Source organism: Phyllopteryx taeniolatus, chromosome 15 (assembly GCF_024500385.1).
Source record: "Phyllopteryx taeniolatus isolate TA_2022b chromosome 15, UOR_Ptae_1.2, whole genome shotgun sequence".
NCBI lineage: Eukaryota > Metazoa > Chordata > Actinopteri > Syngnathiformes > Syngnathidae > Phyllopteryx > Phyllopteryx taeniolatus.
In genome coordinates this window covers 17,681,139-17,705,762 of record NC_084516.1, presented here as the reverse complement: position 1 = coordinate 17,705,762, position 24,624 = coordinate 17,681,139, and the positions used below count along the sequence as shown (strand labels likewise).

At 41.6% G+C, this 24,624-nt stretch overlaps 1 protein-coding gene across 15 annotated transcripts in view; it reads left to right on the top strand.

Moving 5' to 3' along the window:
* dnm1a (dynamin 1a) overlaps positions 1 to 24,624 on the top strand; it is a 55,675-nt gene that overhangs the window by 7,424 nt on the left and 23,627 nt on the right. For 8 of the 15 annotated variants that reach the window (XR_009792124.1, XR_009792123.1, XM_061799919.1 and 5 more), the window contains exons 5-16: positions 1,890 to 1,988; positions 2,837 to 2,997; positions 3,066 to 3,208; positions 4,475 to 4,610; positions 4,688 to 4,755; positions 6,385 to 6,523; positions 11,873 to 11,959; positions 13,999 to 14,069; positions 14,161 to 14,212; positions 15,104 to 15,115; positions 20,238 to 20,267; positions 20,603 to 20,716. Coding sequence is in view for 13 of the 15 variants with exons in the window: in XM_061799919.1 (XP_061655903.1) it covers positions 1,890 to 1,988; positions 2,837 to 2,997; positions 3,066 to 3,208; positions 4,475 to 4,610; positions 4,688 to 4,755; positions 6,385 to 6,523; positions 11,873 to 11,959; positions 13,999 to 14,069; positions 14,161 to 14,212; positions 15,104 to 15,115; positions 20,238 to 20,267; positions 20,603 to 20,716 (1,112 nt within the window). In the remaining 2 variants the exon portion in view is untranslated. Of the gene's footprint in view, positions 1 to 1,889; positions 1,989 to 2,836; positions 2,998 to 3,065; positions 3,209 to 4,474; positions 4,611 to 4,687; positions 4,756 to 6,384; positions 6,524 to 8,733; positions 8,873 to 11,872; positions 11,960 to 13,998; positions 14,070 to 14,160; positions 14,213 to 15,103; positions 15,116 to 20,237; positions 20,268 to 20,602; positions 20,717 to 24,624 lie in introns of all 15 variants that reach the window. The other 7 variants (XM_061799928.1, XM_061799925.1, XM_061799927.1 and 4 more) reach the window with 5 other exon arrangements.

The following is a 24,624-nucleotide window of genomic DNA, read 5'->3' as shown; positions in this document are numbered from 1 at the left end:
ACACACACAACTGCTTGTATCAATCGATTTGTCCATCTATTTTCTATAGCACTTGTCCTCATCAGGGTTGTGGGTAACTGGAGCCTATTCCAGCTTACTTTGAGTGAGAGGCAGAGTACAGTGGATCCCCGCATATTCACGGTCCGGCATCCGCATATTAATCTATTTGCGGATATTTAAAAAAAATGTTTTTTTTGTTATTATTTATTATTATTTACACACACACATTTTATTTATTTATATATATATATATATATATATATATATATATACACACATACACAGTGGGTATGGAAAGTATTCAGACCCCCTTAAATTTTTCAGTCTTTGTTATATTGCAGCCATTTGCTAAAGTCATTTAAGTTCACTTTTTTCCCTTCATTAATGTACACACAGCACCCTATATTGACAGAAAAAAACCGAATTGTTGCAATCTTTGCAGATTTATGAAAAAAGAAAACACATTGGAACACATAAAAAACAACAGCAAAGGGAAAATGCTGTCATTTAAAATTGCTGCAATCACAGAAAACAACAGCAGCACAGGAGAAATGCCTATGTGCAAGCACAATGTGCCCCCATCGTTGGTCTTTCGGTTTTCTTGCCATCCATACACATGGAATTCGCCGACGACTTTGAACTCCTTAGTTTAGCGCCACTGTCAGCATGGAGCCTAAGATCCATCCATCCATCCATTATCTAAACCGCTTATCCTCACAAGGGTCGCAGGAGCGCTGGAGCCTATCATCGGGCAGGAGGCGGGGTACACCCTGAACTGGTTGCCAGCCAATGGCAGAGCACATGCAAACATACAACCATTCGCACTCACATTCACACTTACAGGCAATTTAGAGTCATCAATTAACCTACCACGCATGTCTTTGGGATGTGGGAGGAAACCCACGCATGATCAGGGAGAACATGCAAGCTCCATACAGGCGGGGCCGGGGATTGAACCCCGGACCTCAGAACTGTGAGATCGTCGTATCTAAATATACATACCTGTGGTGCCTCTGGTCTCACAGGACTCGTCCGTCTCGGCGGTCGCGCCCGCTAGTGGCCTGGCAGAGTTCCGATGTGTAGCATTTCTCTCGCACTTGTTTTGGGATTTTAGTGTGTTTCGTTGTGTTTGCAGCATTTTTCTTTTGCTGTTGTTTTCTGTGATTGCAGCATTTTTTTTTTAATCTTGCAGCGTTTTTCTTTTGCAGTTGTTTTATGTGCTTGTGTGTTTTTCGTCTTGCATCATTCATGCAGCATATGGCCGTTTGCAGCGCATTTGCCCCTGTCGGCCAGATTAGTATATAAGTATTATGATACCATTAAGTGCCACTCTGACTACTTTGGGCTGTCAGTTTATATGTTAGAATAACAATTAAACAAAATAAAATACAATAATTGGGTTCACTATGTGAGCTGTAGCCTATCACAGCTGACTTTGGTTGGTAGGCAAGAACCTCAGAAATGTAAGGTTGACGTGGTAACCATGACTAGGCTACTGTGGGGCATTTAATTTAGTTTAATTAACACTCTCTTGTAGTAATTCTGATTTTAGGCCTACGTTACAGCAACTGAGGAAACAAAACACAGCTGTAAAAGCGAGAAGCTCTATTTATTGACACATATTCCATTATTCAATGTATTAGTGACCCATCTATAGGCCTGAGGCAGAACTCAGAGAGAGAAGTACCTGCTGGAAACTTGCATATATGTTTTAGATTCAGATTTTGATTTGTTGCAGGATTTGTGCCTGTGTGGAATTTTTTTCCATGTTACCATAGTGGGACATACAGAAAACCAATTCAGTAATGACCTCTGATCCATTGTAACAATTCGCCTCAGTGTTCCGCAGATATTAGTGTATATAGTAAAGTGTGTGTGTGTGTGGATAGGTATGAGGACCATCGGCGTGATCACCAAACTGGACCTCATGGACGAGGGGACGGATGCCAAGGACATCCTGGAGAATAAGCTGCTTCCGCTCAGAAGAGGTATATAAACAAACACACACACACACACAGACAATTTCAGGACCTGCGACCCACTGATTCCCTCTTGTGGTGGCAAGGCAGTTGAGCACAAACCTTCCAACCTCTGCAGCAGCATTAAAAAGAAATTTGGTTTAAAAAAAAGGGGGGGGGGGAATGAAAGAGGGAACATCATAAAATAGTGGTTTTGCAGTATGCTGAGGCTGTACTTTTCTTTTCCGCTTGCACTTTGGTTTGAACCCACACATTTAATATTTTCCATAGCCTGTGTTATTTCTATGTCTACCCCCCCCCCACGCCCCCCCCGCCTCCCCGTCCTTTCCCCCATGTGTATCTAGTCTTGTTTACTAGCCTGCATAAGCAGCTAAGCATGAAGCCACTTTTAATGGGGAGCTGCAGGAGGAAAATCAAGCTGAGATGAAACAGGATCTACTTGACCTGAACTCACCTGGCTGCTGTTCTTTGCTTTTCCTACAAGTCTTTGGCAGCCACACAAAGAGATCCACATATGTATGATTGTCTTGTCTTTTCTATTTTCCACTGATTTTACCCCCCCAAAAACACACACACACGCCAGTCATCCATCCTTTACATTCTTTAATCACATGACCCCGCCTCCTGCCTGATGATAGCTGGGATAGGCTCCAGCACGCCCGCGACCCTAGTTAGGAGAAGCGGCTCAGAAAATGGACGGATGGATGGATAAACTATGCCTGTGCCCAAATAAACTTTACGGGGCACGTTTTTTTAAAGCCTTGAAATGGTTAGAAAAAAATAAAAACAACAACGTCTGGCCTTCGCCTCAGCAGACTCTGCAAAGTCTCTACGGAATTATTGTCTATTGTGTCCAGGCTACGTTGGTGTGGTCAACCGGAGCCAAAAGGACATTGATGGAAAGAAAGACATCACCGCTGCCCTGAGCGCCGAGAGGAAGTTCTTTCTCTCTCACCCTGCTTACAGGCACCTGGCCGACCGCATGGGCACAGCGTACCTGCAGAAAATCCTGAACCAGGTGGGAACCAGCAGATGACCTGGCACAACTTCAGGATGCCTTCTGATCTTGACTTTTAAACTGTGCAGCAACTCACCAACCACATCCGGGACACGCTGCCAGCTCTGCGCGCCAAGCTACAGAGCCAGCTACTTTCCATCGAAAAGGAGGTGGAGGAGTACAAGAACTTCAGGCCTGACGATCCGTCGCGCAAGACCAAAGCTCTGCTCCAGTGAGTATTTGACCTCCCTCGAGGTTAAACCGTTCTCAAAAAAAAAGAAAAGAAAAAAATGATCCTGAAGCTGATCTGCTGTATTTGTTTGTTACGCCAGGAACAGGAGCAACTCCCTGCAATCAGCAGCATGTGCTCTGACAATAACTCGGCAGTCAATGGCAATGAATGAGCTGGCCTGACATAAAATCTTGTCATTAAAACATAACTTGAAATCAAGATAAACAACAAGGCTAACTTGATAATATTGATTCTGGGACAAGGGCAATACTTCCATCGTGACTCAAGCAGCAAAAAAAATATTGTGGAGGGCTGCATTTGTTGGTCCGACCTTATTGTGGTAGGTGGCTGTCACTGAAATTTGCAGTGTATGCGCTGTCAAGAGCAAGACAGTTGATGACAAAGAATGTCCTGGCATGACATACAATCTCGTAATTGAAACAGAACATGAGTAATCAGGCCTATTCAGTTACACAAATCATAATATGTGGACTGTGGAGGAGAATGGAAGATGACTGGACGGGACCATTTTTTTTATACTGCGGTGGGGTGAACACTTTCATTGGGACTTGGTAAAAAAAAAATGGTATTTCCTCTGACAAAAGTGCAAAAAAAATCATTGCATTTGTGTTCGTCTGTCTGACCTCATTGTGGAAAGTGGCTGTGGCTGCAATCCACGGCGCTTTTACAAATAAGAGGCTGTCAATGGCAAAAATGGCCAGGTGTCTAATAAGGCCTTGTTATTTAAACACAACATAAGTCAACATAAAGAGAACACTTACTGAGGACATGGACACTACCATTTTTTTTTTTTATTTAGGGACAGGGGACCTCACACCAAAAAGAAAATGCATCTAAAGAATATTCCATTTGTGTTCATTTGCATGAGAGGCTGTTTCTGTAATCATCAGTATGCGCTCTAAGAATAGCAACACAGTCAATGAATGGCCTGGTGCAACACAAATCACACTTCCATTCATTCCATTGTGATTCGAACGGAAAAAAGAAAAAAAAATCCTCTTGAACAACGTTTTTATCTGGTTTGTTTGCTTTCTTGTACATAGAATGACATAAAGCTTGAGCGTAGACGGATGGGGCTCTACCATTGTTATTCTCTGGTGGGGTGAACGGTTCATTGTTTCACAATTGGCAAAAAGAGAAAATAACTCCTCGGTCCACCTTTGTATCCTGATTGGGAAATTAGTAGCAATGTCTGATCGTAGTTTTTTGACAGTTGTGTGACAAGACTGGAATGTGTGCATGCAGGATGGTGCAGCAGTTCTCTGTTGACTTCGAGAAGTGCATCGAGGGCTCCGGGGACCAGATCGACACGGCCGAGCTGTCCGGCGGTGCCAAGATCAACCGCATCTTCCACGAACGCTTCCCCTTTGAGCTGGTCAAGGTTTGTCAGATTTTTTTAAAATTTGCGACCATGTCAAAAACCAGAACTACGACGACACAGTGTGGCCTTCTTCTCAGATGGAGTTTGACGAGAAGGAGCTCCGCAAGGAGATCAGCTACGCCATCAAGAACATCCATGGCATCAGGCACGTTCGTCCTTCCGTTCACCTCTATGTCATATGTCACACTCGCCACCTCCCTCGTCCTTTGCTTGACTCTATTAGCTCAGTCACCTCTGTTTCATCAATCTAGCGTCACGAAGCTAACCGCTAACTAAGGTCGTAGCGGTTAAGTGCGGTGGCGTTTTTATAAGAAACCTAATTAGTGGGGGCACTGGCCACTTAAAATAGGCTACATAACTGGATAACTACGGTATCAAGTGGTTCACCTCAGTTCTCTAAAGTACAGTTTTAAACCATACTGTACATCCTGATGTGGCTTGTATCCGTTAAGGGCTGAATGCGGGAGGCTCACAGGTTTTGTACGTTTCGGACCGGCAGTCTACCACGAATGTCTGTAGGTTTCCCCCCCCCCCCCCCCCCCCCCCTCCCCCCACCCCCACCCCCACCCTCATCATGTTCTGACGTAGTCCCTCACGTTTCTCACTTTCTGATCAACGTCTGACACACTTTTCATATTTTATCGAGACTTTCTACGGATGAAACGTGGATGTTGGGCAGCTTTGGTGCACATTTGTGGCCATGGCAGACTTGAATGAAGCTCTTCTCCAGGGTCTGGCTTTAAACTCTCTCTCTCAGAACACAGGCGCTATGTCAGACGAAACTACCATACACCCAAACTTGCTGTGAAAAATGTGACAAAACATGGCAAAACAGGACAAAACGCACACCGAACACAGCAAAACATGACAAAACCTGAAAGGCCCATGAGGTGCCGGGGAAATACATATGCTTCCCGTCCCATGATGGACTGCCTCCATGCCCCATTACGTACAGTCATTATTTTGTTGGATTCACCCAGTTTTACTATGGCCAACTAGGTTACTCATCCACACCGTGACAGCCGTGGCAATTTTTTTTTGACAGTTAAAAAATCTGGCCAGGCATCGAAGGCAAACACAGCCTTTCATGTTTTCCCACCTCATTCCCTTGCGTTGTCTCACGTCCATCCACTTTTGTCCACGGTGGCATGAAACACGATCACCATGGCCGCCAGGAACATAGTGTAAAAATAGCATCTTAGTTCCTACCTGTATGAACTCTATGTCCCCCCCCCCACACACATTTACTACACTTTAGCGACACTGATAAACAGACTTGCTCGCATTCTTTGGGACTGGTTATGTCTCACGTTTGCGTGGCCACCTGTTACTATGCAGAGTTTGTAGGGCCCAACCATAGCTGTCCCATTAGCCAATAAAAAATAATTTCCATATGCCACGCCCACTAGGCTATTTGAATGATAACCAAGGGTAAAAACTGCTGTGTATGAATACAAAATCTGTCCAGCCATCATCAGGGAGGTGACTTCTACTCGTGGCAAGTTTGTGTGGGTGCGTTTGATTCGTGAACCTGTGCTGTTTTGTATTGTTTGTCTTTCGTATGTATGAAATATATTGAACTTGACCATCATTAACCGTAATCAAATTTTGTCTTCAGTACCTGAGAAGGGTGCAGTGAGTCGTCCCTTGTCCTTTATGGTTGTTTATCTTTTGTTGAGTCATAGGGGAGGGGATAACGTTCTTCACAATTAACACCTTTTCTCTCTCGTCCAACTTTTTCTTTCTTGTCTGCGTGGCTGGCTCTGACGAGCAGAACTGGTCTCTTCACCCCGGACATGGCCTTTGAGACCATTGTGAAAAGGCAGATTGGGAAGATAAAAGAGCCTTGCACCAAATGTGTGGATATGGTCATGTCTGAGCTAGTCAATACGGTTAGACAGTGTACCAAAAAGGTAAAACAAATGTATTAAATAGTGGCTAGCAACTTTTCATTTTGTGTGTTTTCAAATCCCTCGTCCGCAAAGACCCGCCGCTCTCACTCACTCTCCCTATTCTCCCGAGACCTTGCGGCTTGCTCCAGCCTCCTTTGGTTGTTTTTGGACAGCAAGGGGCCTGGGGTGGGCTGCAGTACACCTGCCTTGTCTTCTGCGGTTGCATTTTGCTGGACAGGCTGTCCCGTGTTATAGAGTTCTGCTGATGGGGGGGGGGGGGGGGGATATAAAAAAATAAAAATGGAAAAAAAAAGTGTGGAGGCTGAGTTGTTGTGAATGTATGGCTGCCACGGAAGGAGAAGTGAATGTATGTTTTTTTTTTTTGTACAGTGGAACCTCAAAGTCATACAAATTGAAATTACAGTGAAATTTTCTGGAAAATTATCCACTAAAGTCACATATAACATTCACAGCAGTAAGGGCTAAGAGGGGAAATGTGATAACCATAGAACAGCAAATTGAATGACATAGCGTGTACCATAGTGATAAAAGCAGTGCCCATTCAGAACATGATGTTACCGACAACAATATCTGTACAGGTTTTTTTTAAGGTTTTAAGATGGCGACAATCTTCACCTAAAATGAATTTGTTTAATTGGAATTATTTCCTATGGTCAAAACGACTAAGTAAGTGTTTTTCTTCGTCTTTGGCTTTTTTTTTTTGTTTGTTTGCGTGTTTTATGATGCCACCGCAGAAGAGTGCCAGTGATGGCAAATAGGAGAAATGTGATGATAACCATAGAAAAGGACAAAGGACATTGCGGTACCTTAGCAACAGCAATGGTCCCCAGTGTGTCTCTGTCCTGCCTGCTCAGTACATCTACAGATACAAATACAAGAGGGAATGAACATACGCTGCAGTTTGCTACATTTAGTCTTTAGTATCTCCCACATGAAACATCAAAGAATGAATGCATTTACCTTTACTATTTTACTGTACAGCAATTATTGTTAACTATGTTTTTACACTCCAAGTTTTTATAATAACAATTTGGCCCTGGAATGGTTTAAGTCAATTTCCTTTCACAGGACATTTCCATTATGTAGTAGGGAAAAATTACTCTAAATCTGAATGATGAACATGCCAAAACCGATTGCGAGGTTTCACTGTATTTTGTTATTGTATTTATTATTATTATTATTATTTTTAGCTATTTACTGTTGGGGAGGAAATGTATTATATGCTGTGGCCCAATCCCATTTGCATATATGGGCAGGCTTCTTAATCATTTAATTAACCAATCAATTAATTACTCTGTTTAATAGTGCCCCATTGCACAAAGAGTGAATGCTTTTACAGCACAACATCATTTCAATCTATGTTAACCTCCTCGAGTTGTCCTGTTAATTTTTCCCTTTTTGGTACATGAAGATGAAATTCAATTAAAGCATAATCAATTTGTAGGCTAACTACATCTCTCTCATGTTAACAAAACTAACCTGCAAACAAGAAGGTATCTATATATTTATGCATCTACTCTTGTTTGCAGCTCATGCTTTCATTTATTAAACCAAATTTTAGAGTCTCCCCCAAATTCCCTCAAACCTTTTTTTTTCCTAGTGTGGAATTGTGGCACTGTTGATGACAAAATGTCCACAACTTCTCTTTCCTCATTTTAACTGGCAACCATATTGGATGACCTCAGCGTCCAGACTTGCGTGTGTGTGTGTGTGTGTGTGTGTGTGCGTGAAACCGCAACCGTGCACCTGCAGCATAAAAGAGCCATGTTGGTCGTTTAAAAAAAATAAAAAATAGAAATTTGTGTGGGCCGAATTCCAACTCCACCTTGACAGAAGCCTTCCAAGAGCAACCTGGATGGCTCTACTGGGATGCTCTGTGTTATTTTTGGGATACAGCATGTGGAAAAGGGAGGTGTCAGGAGCAGGCGGTGTGCACGGCTGCGGTCTCACTCTTTCTCCCGTCTCGTCCCGAGGAGCAAAAAAATAAATAAATAAAAAATAAGTCTCACTTGCATTTTCTTCCTTCTGTGCTATTTTATCTTCCCGCTCATCTCTCTTTGTCTTTTTCATCCAGAATACGTTGGCTCAAATCCATCCTCTTTCTTCTCTCTCCCCTCCTCCTTCTTTTGCTTCTCCGCTTCCTTTCCCGCCTCTTTTTTTATTTATTTTACTTCAATGTTGTCTCCCCTGCCACCTGCCTATCCCTACAGGACGGGTCTGTTCACCCCTGACCTGGCCTTTGAGGCAATAGTGAAAAAGCAGATCCAAAAACTGAAGGAGCCCACACTGAAGTGTATAGACATGGTTGTGAGCGAGCTCACCTTCACCATACAAAAGTGTAGTCAAAAGGTAAAAATAAAAGAAAGGCTTTTTGTGATACCTTTCTAAAGTGTGCAAGTAGGGGCAGACCGATGGCTGGGCTCTTACAGTATTCGCTCTAATTATTGACTTGAAGACATTTTGTTTTAAAATTTAAAATGTGTCACTACTGAAGCATGAGGATACGATGGTCTATTAACCTAAATGATGCCTAAAAAAATATACTGAACTAAAATTAATAATAAGAATACTTACTATCCATTTCTACTTCTAATCAATGCAAATTTAGATATTTATAGCACAGGAAATGATAGAAAAAGAAACACCAAGTTGAACTTTAGCCAATTTAAACTGTCTCCTTCGTCTGCATGGTAATGCATATACGAACAGGTTTTGGTTTGTACATTTTCTATCCCTTAAAAATAATGTGCCCAACTACCTTAAATTTTGGAATCATCGTGCTTTCTTGATGTGTATTTAAATATTTATGACAGGGGAAATGTTGGAAAAAGAAGCAGGATGTTTGACTTTAGCCAATTGAAATCAGGAGGTTATTTCAAGGTGCAATATTTTACCAAACTAACTTTTTCTAGTATTTGAGATGTAGTCTTATCTCTATGGTGCCTCAGTAAACGTTAAATATGAATTACAATATTCCGCACATTCCTGAGTTCCAGACCCTTTTTTCTGCTAAGAGGCCTGAAATCAGGTCATTTGAATTTCTCGAGCTTATCTACGTCACTAGCGAAGATCTCCGCCTACCTCTACGCTCCAAAGCCAGCACTGTAAACATAACAAACACGTGTGCTCTCACAAGTGGGTCTTCTACAAGGAGGCAACCAATCAGAGGAAAGGGGGCAGTCTTAGCCAATGGACAAAGCGGATACAAAACTGAGTCAAACAGAAGTAACTGTGAAAGGGGCCTTTTCTGGACACTCGTATTACAAAACCAAGCTCATTTTTGAAATGAAATTGACACGTTTATACTCAGTCCATGTTAGAGAGTCATTCTGTGGAGGTCTAAATAGCCAAAATATGGGAACTTTAAAGTATCGTTAGCATGCTAACTGCAATGGAAACGGGTGAAGCAGCAAGTGTGAGCATTTACTGAGTACATTCTCAGTTTCTATATATGAAAATGCCCAACAACCTTCTGTGTTGTGACAATATAAGGCTTATATGACATGGATTTAGGCATGGAAATCTTGGAAACCGGAACCAGTGAAATTTAAGAGGCTATTTAATGTATCATTAGAATGCTAATCCTTTGCAATATTTCTATTATTAATTACATTTATGCCCAACTGCCAGCTGTAATCGGTCTCTCCTTACTCAAGGCTTTACCCGTGTGACCATTTTATACACACTTGTTTTACTTTCCGTTTGTTTTATGCGCAATTGTTGGCCTTCTTTTGATAGTTTAGTACCTTTATTTCAACTTAATCTGCATGTTAGGTAGTTTTATTTCATATTTGACCTTACCATGTCTACAGATCTCTTCATTTGACCCACCTTGTCTCTGTCTATGTCTTTAACATAATGTGGCTTGACTGATTGTGTAGTTCCACTCAAGGACTAACTAATCCCTTTCCACCATCTAGATGTTTTTTGTTTGTTTGTTTGTTTGTTTCTACCTGCTTTCAATTGTCTTCCATCCTGTCATCCTCTTGCCCAAATGAGAGCGTGACCTCCTTTGGATTTCTCCTCTTTGTCACGCTGTTACAGGAGCTTGATTTCCACTTAGAGACTTACTGTTTTTAAAGATAGACTGTACACAGTGCTTGGGAAAATCCACAAAGGGGTCAGTTTGAAATCGACCTCATCCCCCCTGCCCTCAGTCCCCTCCTCTTTGCTCCTTTTGCATTGCACATTTTGCACCTCTGCATGCAGCCTTGCGTGTGACCAAAAAAAAAAAAAAACTAAATCTCTTCATGTTGCAATGTGTCCTACTCTATTGCAAGCTGCAAACATTGACAATTATAAAACTCTTTTTGCTCACCAAGTTGACTTCCCAACTGAAAAATATGCACTAGCAAAGTATATGCTTCGTGAGCTGAGGTCTTGCTTTTATATCTATCTAATTCATTTAAAAGCCATCCTGTTAACTCTCTTTTTGTCACAATCAGAAGTTACTAGAATGGCACTCAGTTGATCTAAGACCTCGACCAAGGCCTACTAAAGAAAGTCCTAAATTAGATCAGTACCAAATTGTACCCATCTCTTGCATGTGCTTTAATTTAATCACCAAGACATACTGTACACATTATTCACTCGGAAATTAAGGAATATATGTAGAAAACAAACAAAAAATATAAACACAAGTAGAAAAAAAAGATCTGCATGGGCTCTCGTTTACTGCTCGCAGATTGCAAAATTTTTCATTTTAAGGTCAATAATTCCCGTTTTTCTAGATACCGAAAACTGTCAGGTTACAGTGCATTAATTCTTTTAATAAAATCCAATTCAATTCTGAGTGTGTTGGTTTGTGACTTGGGAGAGGAAAAAGAGGACTGATCATTCCTATTTGACTCTCCTTGAAGATGCATTGCGACATGCAATTAAAAAAAATATATATATATTTTTTCCCTTTTCCTTAAGTGTCTGTGTCAACAATGGAGGCCTGCGCCTGTGTGTCTTTGTGTGTCTTTGTGTGTGTGTGTGTGTGTGTGTGTGTCGTTGTGGCTTTTCTATGAGCTCATGGAAAAAGCCCCTCAGTGTGCTGGGAAAGAGACGATCCTCTGCCAGGAACATCGTTCATCTTGCATTTGTGTGGCAGTATCACAGACTTTGCACTATTCCTCTCATTGTTTGATTTTTTTACACATAAAATCACTTAAAAAGTTGACAAGACTGCCGCTTAGTCTTTGATAAACCTTTCTCTCAACCCAGAACACTTCTCTTTGTGGATTGTTTTATCGTACCGGCAGTAGAGCTGTGTGTTGTGGTTCAGTGAGAGGAGTAATGTAGCGTTTCATGCGTGTGCGTGTGCACTGACACGTGCGTCCGACTCACTGTACTGTGTGCTTGCAGCTGGCCCAGTACCCGATGCTGAGAGAAGAGATGGAGAGAATCGTTACTCAGCACATCAGAGACAGAGAGAGCCGCACTAAAAGCCAGGTAACATGACAACAGGAAGCTGCAATTAATAATAATAATTTGTGACATTTAGTTAATTTACTGTAAATAGAAAACAATTGTGTATACAGACCCTTTCGAAATAATTTTAATATCATGGGAAAGTTTATTTACTTAATAATAATTTAATTCAAAAAGGTAAACTTTCATAGATTATAGATTCAGGCCCCACAATTTAAACCATTTCAAGTATTTGTTTATTTTTACAGAATTTGGGCTTCCAGCTCATAAAACCCACGAAATCAGGAATTCAAAAAATATTGAATACTGTGAAGAAATCAGCCCACATTTTGCAAGCCATAAATGTTTTAAACTGAGTGTCACACACTAATCATCTACTAAACTTAAAGCACCTGCACAGGTTTCCCCATGTGTCATTAAATTGCTTCAATTTGGTTCAATTGTCTCAGTTGGGTTCAATATGGGGAAGACTGCAGACTTGACAACTGGCCAGACGACCATCATTGATACCCTCCATCGGATGGGTAAGCCACAAAGGTTCATAGCGAAGGAGGCTGGCTGTTCACAGAGTGCCAAGCATATAAATGGAAAGTCTAGTGGAAGGACAAAATGTGGCAGGAGAAGATGCACCAGCAAAAGAGATGACTGTGGGCTTCAGCGGGTTATCGAACAGAGAAGATTCAGGAATCTAGCAGAGATCCAGAAAGTGTGGAATGAGGCGGGAGTCACAGCTTCAAAAACCACCACATTCTGACGCATCCGGGAGATGCGCTACAACTGTCGGGTTCCTCGGGTCAAGCCACTTCTGAGCCTGAGCCAACGCAGGAAGCGTCTCAACTGGGCCAATGAGAAGACGGGCTGGGCTGTTGGCCAGTGGTCCAAGGTCCAGTCCTTCCAATGAAAGTGAAGCGTGCCTTTCATCCGGGAATCAAGTTCCAAGGGTTTGGAGGAAGACGGGTGAAGAACAGAACCCAAGCTGCCTGAGGTCCAGTGTAAAATATCCAATATATGATTTGGGGTGCAATGTCCAGTGCAGGTGTTGGTAAACTGCTTTCTTAAATCCAAGGTCAACGCAACAGTGTACCAGAATGTTTTACAGGACTTCATGATTCCTTCTGCTGAGGATCTGTATGGAGATGCAGATTTCATCTTCCAGCAGGACCTGGCCCCTGCCCATACCAGCATATATATATATATATATATATATATATATATATATATATATACATACATGCATACATACATACATACATACACACGTAAAATATGTGATTTAAGAAAAAGATCATTTGTGTGTACAATACCCTACATTAATTAATTTATCAATTTAACAGCAAAACCTTTAGATGAAGTTTTTCAATTGTTTATATTATTGTTTTGTATTTTTTACAATTTGATCTTTTCAATGTTTTAATTAATTAAAATAAAATTGTATTATATTAATTATTTTAATTTTTTAAATTACATTAGTGTTCTATTTTATATTATTCTTCAATGTGTATTTAATTTTTATTGCATTCATTTTGCGTTAGGGTTTTTATTCTGATTCCTATTTTGTATTATTATTTTTATTTAAGTCAGGTAATTTAGGACAAAAACAATCAGAGGGTTGTTTTAGGCCCATTTTGTCAGAAAATAATTAATAGAATATTGAGAAATTATTGCACATTAGTTGCTCCAAAACATTTGTTGTTGTAAATGTATACGCTATTGTAATTTCTAAATAATCACATTGTATAACTATATTTATACATATATTTTTCTCTTATGTGCATACATTTTAACCAAGCACCTCCTTGCACAAACATTAAACTTCGCCATTACTGCTACTAAAATAAATAACAATTATTACTGTCCTCAAAGGCTTAATGTTTTGCCGCTAAAGACAGAAAAATAAATACCCAACATGTAATCCATTTTTACATATCAACACACAGCACAATAGGTTGTTTTGTAAATCTAACACACACACAAATTCTGCCAAAATTGGATTGTGAAGCATTTATTTTAACTTTGCAATGGTGAGTTGAGCAATGCTAAATGTTGTCCTCGTTCGTCAGGTGCTCCTGCTGATCGACATCGAGTTGTCCTACATGAACACCAACCATGAGGACTTCATTGGCTTCGCCAAGTGAGTCAGCGTTATCCTTTCGGGCAAGATGCCCTCTCTTTGTAGTCGTGCCCCCCCCCCCCCCATGTTTGTGTTTGTGTGTTCCATGCAGCGCCCAACAGAGGATCAACCAGGTGAACAAGAAGAAGGCAGCTGGAAATCAGGTGATAATGTTCTCCGTGTTCTTTTTGTATGCGTCTTGAGGCTGTTAGCGCATGCACACAGCACCTTTGTAATACAGTGAAGCCTCTGCACAGTATTTATAAATTAGAATCAGGATTTTTGTACAACTTGAGAGCTAGTTTAATCTGTAAAATTTCAGTTGAATCCCAAGACGTACAACTTTGGAGGCTGCACATTAACATTAAAATGTATAGTACGTAGCAGGTCTTTACCAAGGCTGGTTTGTCTTTTAAAAATCCCTATTTGCTCTTTTGAAAACTTTACCTGGAATAAGCAAGTCAGTTTTCACAAGAATTGAGCAGGCTTTTGTGCTACATAGCAATTAGTGGAAAACTGACATTTTTTGTTTGGCATTATTTTTATAACATTGAATACAGTACATGTTATAACATTTAATACAGTACATATACCGTACCTACCTAAGCCTTATGCTATATTTAGCCTAACCCAAGGTCAGTATAGTATATAGCCAGGTATCGTGAGACATTTTGCGGCTGTGAGTGCGTTACTGTCTGTGCACCCTGCACGGGGGCACGCGCAGTATAATTAACTGCTTAAGTTTTCGGAAAATTTGCAACTAAATTCCTGAGTATATTGCTTACAAAAATGTAAATAATTGTTTCTTTTAAACATCTTCAACCAAAAACACACAAACACATCCATTAAACCACAACAAGCGAATAGGGTGAGCACACATCATGATGATACATTCACAATTCTGCTTTTGCATGACTTGCATCCCACTTTGGACCTCTTTGTGCATTCTTTCACTATTTTTTTTTTGTTTCTTCTGCTCACTGTATCATCTTTCATGTGATTTCCCATTGTATGTTGCCTCTCCTCTTCTATATGTGGCTTGTGTGCTGCTTCAGGATGAGATCATGGTGAGTAGTGACTGCACGCCTGAATGAATTTACATAAAAATAAATACACTGTATGTCTTTGTAAATGTGCTACATTCCAGCATTGTGCGCAAAGTAAGCTTCCTATCCCAGTAGTTTGGCTGGTGGATGTGGTGGAAAATCCTCGGCTGCTTCCTCTTCCCTTATTATTTATATAGGCGTATTATTTTCCACACTCAACACTTGCATCACATGACGATCAGTCAAACCTGCGAGTACAGTATAAACAAAACCTAAAGGCTTCTTTATACTCGTGCGGACGGCGAACGCGCTGACGTCACTGTGGTTATCCCGCACTCAGTTCCCGCACCCTTTATACTCGAGCGCAACCCTCGCGCGCTGTTTTGAAAGTGTGCTGCAGTTCTCCTCCAAGTCGGGGGTGTCGCTACAGCTGGTATTGGCTAGGATGCGACAGGGTAGAGTTTCCTCTGCATTTTTTGACCATTTCCAGTAGCCGTTTTTACTTTCCTTTCCGTAACAAGGAACAAAGCAACAACAATGGCGACCGTGGAACAGAGTCTGCTAAAACAAATGGACCTAGATGACCAGATGATTTGTTTAATTATGCTGCAAATCGATCGAGAAGGCGGCGGCGTAGGTGCTACGCGGAACCGGGAGGAACGCTGATTACATCATCACAGCACGTGACAAAAACAAACCAATCACAAGAGATGATCTCCGCGGCATTCTACGCGCAGCAACGATTTTTGCCGTGTGCCCGTCAAGCTACGCAGAGGGGTCACGTGGGCCAATTCGTCAGTCACGTGATGCAATGCGAGCGCGGGAGTATAAAGAGGCCTTAACTCTTCCTGCATCCCTTTTGTTAGGACCACTTCCCAACCCTCCCTCACCCCTATCCAGAACAGTGGCTCGTACGTCCCTTCTGTGTTTGACAGTTGTCATAGCCACCACCCAGGTTGGAGGCGGGAGGGGCAAAGGTTAAAGTTGCTGTAAACAGTGGTGATTTGCACTTCCTGTTTACATGTGGATGTAGCTGGCCCTCAAAGACCCCCAACTGCTTCTCTTCTCCATCTTAGGTTTACTTTTTAATAGAGCCCCCCCCCCCCCCCCCCCCCCCCCCCCCCCCTCCTCCATCCCCATTATGAGTGTTTACTACATGGGAAATCATTTGTCTTTTGGCCTCATTAAAAGTGGCCTTGTATACATAAACATTTTAAAGTGTGTCACAGTCAGAAATATGCATTTTTCAAAACCACAGTGGAAAATCTTAGGCTGTTCCATCGATTTGGTATGGATTTCAAAACTATTTTTCCTACAAGAAATAATGGAAACAGAAATCATTCGTTTCAGGGTCAGAGTATCGCTATCATGAAACCTTTATAAACCCTACATGCAACATTTTAAGATTTAACATTTTGACATTTCTAATCATACGAGTGTATAAATAAGTTAACCACAGTTGATATGAAAACTTAAAAACGAATCGCCTTGTCTATTGAAGTGTTTTTTTTTGTTTGTTTGTTTTCTTTTTTTGTTCTGTTCGGCTGTTAGGTCAACCAGAATGGAAGATCTGTATCCCTTTTATGCCGGAACAGTTTCACTGTGTCACAATGGAGTTTTTAAGCTTCCGCTGTGGTTTCTTATTGTTATAATTGAGGTTTATTGAGAATCAGAGTCGAACAGAACAAAGTTTCGAGAGGAGAGAGAGAAATGAAGACAAAAGACAAAGCTCTAATTGTAAACAGGATGGGAAAAGTAAGTCATTACATTATCTACAACAATGGAACATTAAATATGAGTGTTGCATGGGGCTGTAGTGCTACACCCTGTGAGGGAAGGACAGGACAAGCTAGAACAGGACAAGGACAGGAGAAGAAGCATACAGGAGAAGGGCCGTGAACCCGGCTGTACAACTGAAGTGGGGTGGGATTGACTATGTAAATTCTAATTATTATTATTAATCAGTTTAGTTCAGACAATGCAATTTCATAAAACACATCAAGTACACATGGTTAAAAAAGAAAAGCCAGAATTAGCCAGAAGGCTAATTTTCATCTGTAGTCCCCTGGCCATGATGTAAAAAAGCAGTAAAATACATCTACAAGACAATATAATACAGGATACATAATCAAAGACTTACTATACTATTAAGAGAGAATAAAACCACAAATCATCACAAACAAAAAAAAACATCATAACATACTTGTCTTTTAGTGTTGGCAGCTATAGGTATTAACTAGCCACATTTTCCGTTTTTTTGTGAAGGCCTTGTATGTTGTAAGCAGTTTAACCTCCTCAGGTACTGAGTTCCACTCACCAGCGCTCCTCACTGACCAGGCTGACTTACTGAAAGTGCTCCTGCGCAGAGGAATGAGACAGTCACCTCTGACAGCGCCTCGAGTGACACGCTCAGAGCTGTTTCTTTGGCTGATGAACTCAGCCAGAGGAGCTGGAGCCAAATCGTGCAGTACTTTATAAATCAAATTTAAATCTTCAAATATGTGAAGACTGTCCCAGTTTAAAAGACGGTATTTTTAAAAAATTGCACAGTGATGATAGTGCCTTAGCCTATAGGATGAGAGTATGAGTGAGGGGATACACACGCAATTCGCATATTCATGAGTTATTTGTTGCAATAAGTGACTGGCCCCACACCCAGTGAAAGAGTCCCAGGGGTCTGTGCCTGTGGACACATGCAAGTGAATTGACACCGTTTTACATGCACAAAGACTGACAGACGTGTCCTGTAATTGCTGTGCCCGCACCGCGGACGCTGAGGACCCCACCCAATCAATCGAGGGGCGGGTTCGGGCCCAGGGGTCCGCCCGAGAGCAGCCCGGCGGACGGGACACGTCCCACACCGAGGGACCCAGGGCAGTCCGCCGGCCCCACCGTGGCGCCCCGACAACTGGCCACCCGGTGGGGGCCGCAGGGACCCAATGCCAGCCCCCCAGATGGTTGAGTCCTAATTGTATGGCCTAGAAAAAAGTCTCGTTGCCAAGGTGTGAGTCAAGACGCATCTCATGATGGGTAAGCGCAAAGAGCTGTCTCAAGAGCATCGCAAACTAATTGTTGCAAAACATAACGATGGCATTGGTTGCAGGCGGATATATCTAAGCTTCTGAACGTTCCAGTGAGCAATGGGTGGGGCCATAACACGTAAGTGAAAAGCCAATCATACCACGATAAATTTGCCTCAATCCAGTGCGCCTCGCAAGATTTCTGACAGAGGAGTGCAAAGAATAATCACAAGAGCTGTCCAAGAGCCAAGGACCACCTGTGGAGAGCTTCAAAAAAACCTGGAATTAGAAGGTACTGTTGTCACAAGGAAAACAGAGTAATGAGTAATGCACTCCGCCGCGATGGCCTGTATGCACGCTCACCACGCAAGACCCCATTGCCAAAGCTCTTTTAACATTTGGACAAGCCAGTTACATACTGGATGAATATATTCTGGTCTGATGAGAACAAAATTGAACTGTTATGATGCCATAATGCACACCATGTTTGGAGGAGAAATGGCACTGGACATCCCCCGAAAAACAACAGTGAAGTTCGGAGGTGGGAACATGATGGTATGGGGCTGGTTTTGAGCAAATGGTACTGGTAAACTTCACATTATTGAAGGAAGGATGAATGGGCAAATGTGCCGAGACATTCTTGGCAAAAATCTGCTGCCATCTACGAGGATGATGAAAATGAAACGATGGTGGACATTTCAGCAGGATAATGATCCAAAACATACTGCCAAGAAAACTCTCAATTGGTTTCAAAGCACTCCCGCGACCCTAGTGAGGGTAAGAGGCTCGGAGAATGGATGGATGGTTTCAAAGGGAAAAAAATAAAGCTGCTAGAATGGCCCAGCCAGTCACCTGACTTGAATCCAATCGAAAATCTATGGAAAGAACTGAAACTCAAGGTCCATAAAAGAAGCCCACAAACCTTGAAGATTTGAAGACTGCTTGTGTGGAGGAATGGGCCAAAATCACACCAGAGCAACACATGCGGCTAGTTTCTCCATACAGGAGGCATCTTGAAGCTGTCATTGCAAACAAATGCTTTTGTACAAAGTGTTAAATAAATAACAGTTGGCGTATTCAATACTTTTTCCCTGTGTCATTTCACATTATTACGTTACATTATTCATTTCACATTATTACACACAACTTAATTTATGAGATTCTTTGTTCTACTTTCTGTGTATGTATGGATTGCTTGGGTTGAGAAATTTCCAGGTCAATAGCACCTTTGTAAATATCTTTAATGAGGAAAAATGGTGATGTGTTAAATGCTTATTTCAGCCACTGTATGTTTTTGGTAGACCGTAGAGGCATATATTTGACCTCAGGGTCGACTTTAGAGATTCCACTGTGCAGTGAACCCCTGCTATTTGCGGAGGACAGGGACTGAGCACTGCCCCAAATAGTGAAAATATGTAAATAATTGACATACCCAAAGGGTTTGTCATTGCATATAAATGCTACAAGATAGCGGCAAAGCTCTTAAACCAGAGAGGATCATAAAGCATCAACACAATGCTTCTAGCATGTACATAATAATAAACTCATGTTACATGAACAACTGTATTCAGTAATTAAATTAGTCAACGCAAACAAACCACCTTCATATGAGGCTCGTAAATAGAAATTTGAACACAATAATATATGTTAGGGAATATAGGCAAATTCTAATAGAAAACTAGACTACATAGGCTATTATTAGCTGCATCGGGAGACAAGCAGAAACATACTTTCAATGGTGTATGAGGTGCATTCAAAGACCACCAACAAAATCTAAAATGTAGACTGAAGAATATCCGATCTGTGAATATGCCGGGGTTAACTGCATAATTTACTTGGATCGTTTGGCTGATCCTGAAATTTTGGGGTTATACGTTCATCATTTTTTTTTTGCACATGAAACATACTCCTGCATCTGACTGCATGGTCTGAAAAGGGCACTTGGACAAGTATCCCCCTGCTAATGCTTGCTGTGCCAGCAGCCTGCTATGTATGACATGTAGGCTTTTGACCAGCTATGCACATTGTGTCTCTAGTATACATACTGTATATGTACCTGGCCTCTTTCATAAAGAGCCCTCGTTGGCTTTGAGTTGTAACATTCTCTCCACATTCTCATCCAGCCGGAGAGAGGAATTAACGATCGGTTCAAGGTAAATGAAGTCGCACATCACTTACTGTGTGTGTTTCAATAGAGGCAGATGCTATTGTTGTGCCACAGATGTAGTAGTATGTGTAACTCCCCTTGTGGGCCACTTCATTTGGTACACAAGAAAAGCATCAAAAGTGATGCACAGACCAAGGTAATAATTCTCAGTTTTCTGATAAAGAGATCGATTTCTGGGCATCATTATCTTGATAAAGTCAGAATTTTTGATACAGCTCTTGCTGGTGTACCTAAAGTTGTGGCCGGTGAGTGTAAAGTGTGACCTCACCTCTTGTGTATCACTAATAATCCTGTTTTATGTCCTGTCTGTCCATTGCCCAGGTGATCCGAAAGGGATGGTTGACTATCAACAACATTGGAATCATGAAAGGCGGAGCCAAGGAGTACTGGTTTGTCCTCACCGCCGAGTCGCTGTCCTGGTACAAGGATGACGAGGTGATGTGTTTCACTCAAAATACTGTATTTGCACAAAACAACAAACATTAACATAGACGAACAGTTCAAAATTATAGCTAAATAAGTAGATAATTATTTACGAATGTATTACTATTTATTAGGCATTACGTTATATTTAAAATGAACTGTTTTCAAAAATGAGTATCGCATTTAGTAACATGCTTGTTTTTTATTTTCTTTATTTAAACGATATATATTTTTACTTTTAGCTTTAGTATATGTATATATTTAGCTGTAGTTGGTCATAATTTGACTTTATATTGACATTTATTCCCGTTTTTGTTCTCTAAAAATAAGGACCTTTGAAAAAAGACCTCAGTTGCTGCAGCAAATGAGCTAGAAATGTGCACTTATTCATTCATTCATTCATTTTCCGTACCGCTGATCATGTAACAAAAAAAAAAAAAAGACCATTTACAGAGTATTGCAGCACTTCATTTTGAAGTTGATGCCAATATTTGGCAATAATATTTTAAAAATGTAATCGTGATTTTTTTCATTTTATTTCATTTTATTCAAAGCTGGGACCATACCGTGCAGGAAACTTGCAGGATACGTCATGAGTGCTACCCATTATTACCCTCTACTGGTCACATGGTGCGGCACGGTGGCCGACTGGTTAGAGCGTCAGCCTCACAGTTCTGAGGTGCGGGGTTCAATCCTCGTCCCCGCCTGTGTGGAGTTTGCATGTTCTCCCCGTGCCTGCGTGGGTTTTCTCCGGGCACTCCGGTTTCCTCCCACATCCCAAAAACATGCATTAATTGGAGACTCTAAATTGCCCGTAGGCATGACTGTGAGTGCGAATGGTTGTTAGTTTCTATGTGCCCTGCGATTGGCTGGCAACCAGTTCAGGGTGTACCCCGCCTCCTGCCCGATGACAGCTGGGATAGGCTCCAGCACGCCCGCGACCCTAGTGAGGAGAAGCGGCTCAGAAAATGGATGGATGGATGGTCACATGGTGTATATAAAATCTGTACGTTTCAATGCTGTGCACCCATCTTTATTTTATTGATCATTTTCCTAATAATTTTGAGAAGTGCTTGGACTCTTTTGTAATGACTGTAAAATAATACTTTGTAATACTAGATCTTTGTAATGACAATTTTAGATAGATATATGGAGGTATGTAGGTAGGTAGGTCGGTAATTTATTCATCCAGTTAAGGAAATTAAATAAATGTGAACTTTTAATGAGTTTTCACCCACACCTGAGCCAGTAGGAACATTTCTGTTGCATTAATTTCTTCCAGCAACCATTACTTTTTTCCATGTTGCGCTCCAAAAGTTCCTCCTCTCACGGGCTTTTGTAAAAAAAAAAAAAAAAAAAAAAACATTTTAGTCAAATTCAGCGGTTTTTGAGTACGTTTGGGCCAACACATTTTGTTACCGGGAGCATTGGTCAAAAAAGGTCCCATGATGCTTTGTGGAACTCTTAGGAGCTAGCTACGCAGTCTCACTGTCTCCAGGACGTAGCCACAGCCGCTCTGTCTCTGTGTGTGTGTGTGTGTGTGTGTGTGTGTGTGTGTGTGTGTGTGTGTGTGTGTGTGTGTGTGTGTGTGTGTGTGTGTGTGTGTGTGTGTGTGTGTGTGTGTGTGGTTGTGTGTGCGAGTGAGAGAGCGAGAGTGAGAGAAAGAGACGAACATTTCCAAAGAATCAGGACCCCCCAACATGTCAGACACCAAAAGCTGGCACCCACATGTGCATACCAGAGACCCTCCACCCCCCACTCCCCTTGCCCTGCTCCCAATTACACACACACACACACACACACACGTAATCTGCTTCTAATAAGCATACTACATTTCAAAGAGGGGGCACAGCGCGAGCGGGCAAGTTGGGCAGGACGCTAAGGTGGGGGTTTCTGTCTTTTGATAACCAGGTATAGCAGCACATGTAACTAGGGCCATGTGAAAGTTAAGAGGAGGGGGAGGCGAAAGGTTGATGCGGACATGTTACTTTGCCATCTAATGGAAATGTATTTAATGGTTCTGCCTTTCACTATGCGTCGCTGGCATAGATAGATGAACAAAGGTGTATTTTGTAATTAATTAATAATGGATTTCTGAAACATTTTGTGAAATTGGATACTTTCCGGTGGCACCCCTCATAGTCTCTCATGGCACACTTGGGTGGCACGGCACCCTGGTTGGGAATCACTGTGCTAAACGAATGAGTGATGCTATATTGCATAAAATTTTAGCTTTTGTCATTGCATGTGGTCTGCTCAATTTTGATGACACACTATAAAACAGGAAATTCTCATAACCGACCTCTAAACAGGCCAATCAAAACCAAATGTATTGTTTTTGGTGATGGTCTCTCCCTAAAGAGACTCGTAGGCATCCCCTACTGACAGCACGGGTTAGGTAATCTCACTTCAGATGCGTCCAGTTCCTTCAGATTTTGTATACAGTGGTAGCTTGATTTACGAGTGACCAGACTTCAGGGTTTTTAAAAAACGAGCAGTTGCTTGGCCGATTTTTGTCTTTGACTTGCGAACCAAAAATGGAGATACAAAGGCTAGATAGTGGGAACAAATTCAAATCAACTCACCTCACTGCAAGCAGCAATTTGGCAGACAGTGAACAATTCTTCTTCTTCAAAAAAAAAAAGAGGCTCGAAGCTGTTCTTGCCACTCCCAGTTGACTTTTACTGTCAAACTAAACATAAAATGACGAGAATTACACGTTGTGTATTTAAAACAACCACATAAACGCCTTCGGAAAGTCTGCTATCTTAATGCTGAGACACAATGCAAAACGCCATAGTCGGGCTAACAAATAGAAGAAGAAGAAGAAGAATCATCTTTTATTGTCATGAACATGCATGCATGCATGCACACGAAATTTGTTCTCTGCATTTAATCCATCACAGTGAACACATACGTGAGTGGAACGCACTGGAGCAGGGGGCAGCTGTGTTATAATCTTTTAAGCAATGGATATTTGAACACAAATGGTAGCAACACATGTAGATAGACAGTATAACAATACTCACAGGCATATACAGTATTCTTTATCTTCTACGAAAAAGAACTAATAATACATCTTACTGAGTCACTTACTGTAGTTATGAAACTCTTCTTCATTTGTGTCTTTATGCTTGTATTATACTGCACCCTGGTGGCCAAAACACACACCAAAAGGAGCACAATGTGGGGCTGGAACGGAATAATGGAATTTCCATTCATTTCCATTAGGCAAGATGATATAAAAATGCAAGTGTTCTGAATTACAAGCACAGTCATGGAACAAATTAAACTCATAAGTCAAGGCACCACTGTACTCTCATTGAGTCCTCTGTCTGGTGCACCTTCCAAATTTCATGGGGATTTCACTGCTCGCAACTTTACTTTGTTTTTAGAATTTCATGTTGGGCCAAATCAAATGCTCTTGTAGGTCATACAGTAAATGGCCCACGGGCCGCTGGTTGCCCACCCTCGGCTTATCACATATGCTCCTGGGTGGCGCTCGCCACGATACAGCCCTTACATTTAGATCCATGGCACACAAATGCATTACTGCTTGTGGGATAGAGAGTTAAAATACATCTTTTTGTGCAACACACATGCAAAATAAACGCTTATATTTTTCAGAAATAAAGAAAACAAGAACTTTTATTGGTTGACCTTTTGTCATGGGGAAAACCCTCGCTGCAGTCTGGCATGGCAGCGCATACTAACCAAAACATCCTGGCACAGCTTGTTGGCTTGTATGTTGTTATTACTGTGTTGTGTGCGTGTGTGTGTGTGTGTGTGTGTGTGTGTGTGTGTGTGTGCGCGTGCGTGTGTGTGCGTGTGCGTGTGTCAGTGATTCAAAGCCTCCTGGTCCATATTACCACAGGACATGCCGATTCTTTGAATCAGACATCCCGGCGTAGAGGGAGATG